The sequence below is a fragment of the Lutjanus erythropterus genome, chromosome 7 (genome assembly GCF_056507025.1).
Source record: "Lutjanus erythropterus isolate fLutEry1 chromosome 7, fLutEry1.hap2, whole genome shotgun sequence".
Classification (NCBI taxonomy): Eukaryota; Metazoa; Chordata; class Actinopteri; order Lutjaniformes; family Lutjanidae; genus Lutjanus; species Lutjanus erythropterus.
In genome coordinates this window covers 27972728-27978366 of record NC_139323.1, presented here as the reverse complement: position 1 = coordinate 27978366, position 5639 = coordinate 27972728, and the positions used below count along the sequence as shown (strand labels likewise).

Below are 5639 nucleotides of genomic sequence, written 5' to 3'. Positions count from 1 at the left end.
CATACTGTAGGGAGGAAAAGGAAAAAGAAAATTAATACTCAAGTAAAGTAGAGATACCTGAAAATTATCTGAAAATTTGTCATTTTGCTGTGCCAAATTTATATGTGGTACATTTAGAAATCTATTAAGCATTTGTGTTGAGGTTACAGTAATGTGTATTTTCAGGCTGGGAAAATCTAAAGCACTTTGAACCATCTGATGCATCAGCAGAAGCCAGTCAAGGTTTCGATGATGTGTCTCCCTCCAGAGGAAAGTCAGGGTAGTATACACACTGAACAACTCACTCATAGAGCAAAATAACTTTATTTATATTTCATCAGATTTACATATACAGTAAAACATACAATTCTGTACATTCTAAATTTCTGTCAACTCTTATATAGATAATACTTCTTGTAAATAATCTTCCTTAATATACATACAAGTAGAACTTTTTTTTTATTTTGACAGTAATAAAAACAAGTACAGTGCAACAACTTAACATTACAGTAGGTGCGTAAAATGCTGGTAATACAAAAAACTACATGCTCTCTGTGATATTATTGGGTCATTGTGGGGATAACTTCATATTTTTCGCGGGTTTTCTGACAGTGCGTCATCATCAGTGTCTATACCTGCAAGCGAAGCACTGAACACTCAAACCAAAACTGGGAGGAAACGGTTAGATGTGTATCAGTGCACACAGGTCCTTTTTTGCCTGGGAGGGGAACACGTTTGTGGTTTAACCACTTGAAACTGACAGGCAGCTGGTGGTGGAGCTCAGCCTGTATTTCTTGGGTGCCCTGCGTGGCTTGTTAGGAGTTGATGGTGGGGAGGCCACGCTCAGATTCCTGACCTTGTTAAAACTGTTCCTCAGGCTGTCCCTCCTGCTCTCTGAGGTGCTGCTGGTCTCCTTGGACATGAACGTGTCTGGGTGGCAGAGGCCGGACTTCAGGCAGCAGCAGCACAACAGCTCAGCGATGGCCTTCCTCATATCGCTGCTGCCCAGTGCGTAGATGATGGGATTCAGGCCCGAGTTGAGGACAGCCAGGGAGATACAGAAGTCAGCACTGTAGAGGAGCGCACACTGGCGGGAGACACAGAAGAAATCCACCAATAACAGCAGGAACAGCGGCCCCCAGCAGAAAATAAAGACCCCAACAATGGTGATCACAGTTTTAAGCAGAGACAAGGAGCGCTTGCGACAGCGCTGTGCTGACAGCTTAGTGCTCTTGTGCACGTGGCAGTAGATGGCACCATAGAGCACACCGATTGTCAGAAGGATAAGGAGGAAGATGATGAGAGAGAAGAAGATGTAGGTTTTGGAGTAGAGGGGGAGGAGGGTGGAGCATCCATCCAGGCTGCACACACAGTTCCAGCCCAGCAGGGGGAGGAAACCGATTACCAGCGCCAAACCCCAGCAGAGGCCCACCAGGCCAAAGATCCTGTAGTAGCTCTTCCTGGCTGACTTCTGTGGCAGCGGCTTCATTATCGTTGTATAACGCTCCACGGCGATCAGCAACAGACTGAATATGGATGCTGCAAGGGCCACAAACAGCATCCCTTCCCTGAAGAGCCACAGAGCAGGGGTGAGGCGAAACGTTTGGCTGCCAGACAGACAGATGTTGACCACGTAGGCGGTACCAGTTAGGAGGTCACTGAGCGTAATGTTGGCAATGCAGACGTAAACCCAGCGCCGGCTGAGGCGGATGCGGGAGATGACGGCCAGCAGCACCAGGAGATTCTCCAGGATGATGAAGATGCTGAAGAAGAGGAAGACAGCAGTGGAGATGCTGATGTTGCTCTGGGTGGATGAGACGGTTCTGTTCTGCAGGCGTCCTGTGTGGTTGTAATGTCGCAGAATCACATGGTTGATCTCAGAGTCTGTAGCACTGGCGTTGCTGAGGTGGCTGGGTACGTGGTACACGCGGGGGCACGAGGAGGGAGAGGTGAGGGAGGAGAAGACGCTCATGGTGGCGGCTGCTGGGTTGGTCGGGATCAATGCTGTGGGTGGGAACAGGCTGAACTGAGCTGGTACGAGCTGCACAGGAATTAGTGTGAAACTCCTGTGATCAAACAGGCTATCACCACACTCTAACCTCTGGAGCTCTGCCTCAAACAACACACACCTGAGAAGACAGAAAAAGACAGAATAAGAACAACTTTAATACAACATCAACAAAAATATAAATGCAACACTTTTGTTTTTGCTTGCATTTATCATAAGTTGAAAGTTTTTTTCACTCAATTTTAGTTTGGCATTTGCCACATAGAGATGGTGGTTAAACATATAATTATTGCACAAAGGTCACTTTCAAATGTGCGGTTTTGTCTTGAAAAAACACTATGGCTACTTCACATAGATACAAGTTTTGACCCACCCTTCTCTGCCTCTGATTGGCTAGTACCCATTGCCTTCGCTGGTTGGGTTGGTTTGGATTAGTCATGAGGAGTGACTGGTTAGGGTTGGGGAATATCAGCATAAGCCACTCAGAGGCAAAGTAGGACAGGTCATAACTTTGCCTTCCTTGGAAAAACATCTATAGCCTTATGTGAAACAGCTAGTTTAATTTAGTCTTTTTTCGAGATAGAACTACATATTTTACGGTGGCCTTTATTGTAACCAGTCCAAGGGATACCTGTGCAATAACCTTTGACAAAGTGCAAACAAAATTTGAGAGAAATAAACCTTTTGTTTGCACAGAAGAAGTCTTACATTTTTTTTACTTAAACAAAAGTGTTGCATTTATATTTCTGTGGAATATTTATGTGAAAACACCATGCTCTCATGCTGCGTGCTTCCGCATCACAGTGCTTCAATCAATTTAAAAGGCATCATTTAAAAGTCTCCCTCGTGTGCCACTGCACCCCACCTAGCTGTGGTTAACACAGGATGAGTGAGCAGCTGCGCAGGGCATTTAAATCGCCACATAAAGGAAATATGCACAAAATTTCTGAAAAGAATGCTGGACAACATTTTTCCTAAAATTTCCCTTTAAAATGTTGACTGAATTACTGCACTACAACATATATGGGCAAAATGGGCAAAAGAAAAAAAAAAGCAAAAAAAACAAACAAAAAAACATGTTTTTCATTTTTTCCTGTAAAATTCTCATCAGTGACATCAATCAAAATCAATTAATCAAAAATGGATAAGGAAGTATAAAGCTTTTTCCCAAGGTTCACATTGTTTTAAATCAAATCTGAGCAAAAACTTTAAAATACAGTCATTTTTCCACAACAAGTACTATATCCTGCACCCCGAGAGTTAAATGGAAATTCTGAAATGCATTGCACTGAAATGTTATCCTATAATATGTTGTTATAATTAGAGGTTATTAAAGCTATAGAGTGAAGAACAGTGAAGTGAGGATAGTGGAGCGTACTTACTCTGGCTGCTGGTAGGGGATGCTGAGTGTGTGAGAAGATACAGATTTTTACAGCACATTTGTGATGGGGGAAGTAAGACAAATAAGGTCAAAACACCACACCCAAATGCAACACACACACGAACACACACGAACACACACACACACACACACACACACACACACACACACACACACACACACACACAGTGGGTATGCAAGAGATTGCCATCACTTTTGTTCCATCATCTTGCAAACAGTCAAAGCAACTGTAAGAAATTTCACAGTTACCTGCAGTGCAATTATAAAAATTACATTTGAAGAAGTCAGAATTGTTCGACAAGTATTTTCTATCTATTTCAGAAAATCAAGTTCGATTCTGACTGACATTCAATAATTTTCCTCCACTTTTATTTATCATCTCGTGTTTTCTCGGGACTTCATGCACATTTTACTACAACAGCATCATATCCTATTGCACAAGGCGTCTTATGATAACTTATACGGGAAAAGGCTATTTCAAAACGTGTGCTACACGGGGCCAGTTGTAAATGTTTTGTAAAGTAATATGACTCAATGTTTTTTAAGGAAATGTGTCAACAATTTCACTTGCACTTACGAGAGCATGGCACCAAGCCAAAGTGATATTACAAAAGCCTCAAATTAGAATTTATTTTTCTCAATATTTCTCTGAAATTACAAGAGAAAAACAGGAACTCTCAATCAGATGGAAATGTGCCCCTCCCTGTAAAGATAGAGGGTTTCATACGTCTGATCGCACAGCTGTGGTTGCTGGTTTGCTGTTATTGTCACAATGCACCAGCAGACCTCAACCACATCCCATAAGACAGCCAGTGGTACTAAGACCATGACCACTTTCAAGTCGACCATACACATATGATAAACTGAGAACCAGCATGTGAGGCATCTTGCAAGGACCAAGAAAGTGATGCCAGACCCCAAAATCAAGAAACCACTCTTCAAATATGAGTAAAACCAGAACTCATGGCCCTCCAGAGTGGAGTTTTCAAAGAGCTATGATTATATATCTCAAGCTTTCGACAAACTAGGCTCTAATTGTATCAGTGCACTATAATTATCATTTATAAAATGCCTCAAAAGCATGCAAAAAAGGTCAAACGAAACCTCTCAGAAAATATCAGTATAATCATACTAATGCCCCAAGTGTTTGTCTAAGAAAATGTTGTTTTTCATGCTCATAGAAAATGTTATTATTTTAGTAATAAGAAAAATTGCAAGTGGGTTTTATCTGTCATCTTGCATCAATGTCAATCACAAATATTTATTTCTGCAGTGGTTTTACTCAACAGTTCTCCAGTTTGCATGGTTTCTGCATTCAAGAGCAAGAAAAGAGAACACATGTATAGACAGAAACAATACAAAGGGCAAAAATATAGACAGTGGAGACAGTGTGGTTAAACTCATAGAAAGAGTAGGTGTAGAGCAGGCCCTTGTGGTTCAGATCGCCACCTCAGAAATACACCTGTGTTCAAAGAATTTACATTATATTAAAAAATGGTGCTATTTCCTATATATGCCCTTGAAAAGGCAGATCAATCTTCATCATGGTTTCATGGTTTTGTGTGGGGGCATGGCAGTAACTTCCAAATGGATTCACAAACACAAGATTTTGTGGAAAAGTTGGCAATGAGCTTAAGGACAGCTGATGTACTCTTGCATAGCCATACCTCTCTCCACAGTGCTCAGCCTTGTTTGCCTTACTTTAAAGCAATCAAGACAAATGTCTTGAGCGGCGCCCAAGAAGCCCAGAATGCCGTGACGGTGCTGTTGCAAATACTGTCGAGGGGGAACTTGTACTTCAGCAGGTGAGCTCAGGCATTAAAAAGACTACATCAGTGCAAAAGAAAAGTTATTAGCTACTTTACATTCATGCTATTAGCATCCTAGGCGCTAATTTGCCTTTTTCAGCATGTAAGTGGCAGCTTGGAAGACGTTCTTTTTTCCCAGGGTCTTTGAAAATGTAGCTAGCGGATGCAATTCTGCTTGAAATAAGCAGCCAATGGCAGGCTTTGTACCTGCAGTGTGCATCTGGTAAGTCAGACTATTGTTGATGCCAACCGCCAAAAGCAGTGGGAGTGGCCAGTAATAAAATGTGCATAACTTCTAAATGGCTTACTTCCTATACTTAAGCCGAACCTCTTTCATATCTCATGAACCGTTTGTCATAAAGCCTTGTGGCAGGTGTCACTGGACTTAGCACGGGGTTCCTTTTTCCACCACGGAGGTCAAGTGGTTTGGGGTGTGTGCGTG

General features: G+C 42.2%; 1 protein-coding gene across 1 annotated transcript; it reads right to left on the bottom strand.

The window, feature by feature from the left end:
• Positions 1 to 348: 348 nt before the first annotated feature.
• On the bottom strand, positions 349 to 3429 carry s1pr4 (sphingosine-1-phosphate receptor 4). Its single transcript, XM_084723439.1, has 2 exons — positions 3370 to 3429; positions 349 to 2108 (listed from the first exon to the last, which is right to left on the bottom strand). The coding sequence occupies exon 2, from the start codon at positions 1949 to 1951 to the stop codon at positions 722 to 724; it is 1230 nt and encodes a 409-aa protein (XP_084579565.1). The 5' UTR covers positions 1952 to 2108; positions 3370 to 3429; the 3' UTR covers positions 349 to 721.
• Positions 3430 to 5639: the final 2210 nt, after the last annotated feature.

Coding starts and splice junctions, on each gene's coding strand:
- s1pr4 (XM_084723439.1), bottom strand. CDS start 1,951: ATGAGCGTCTTCTCCTCCCTCACCTCTCCCTCCTCGTGCCCCCGCGTG.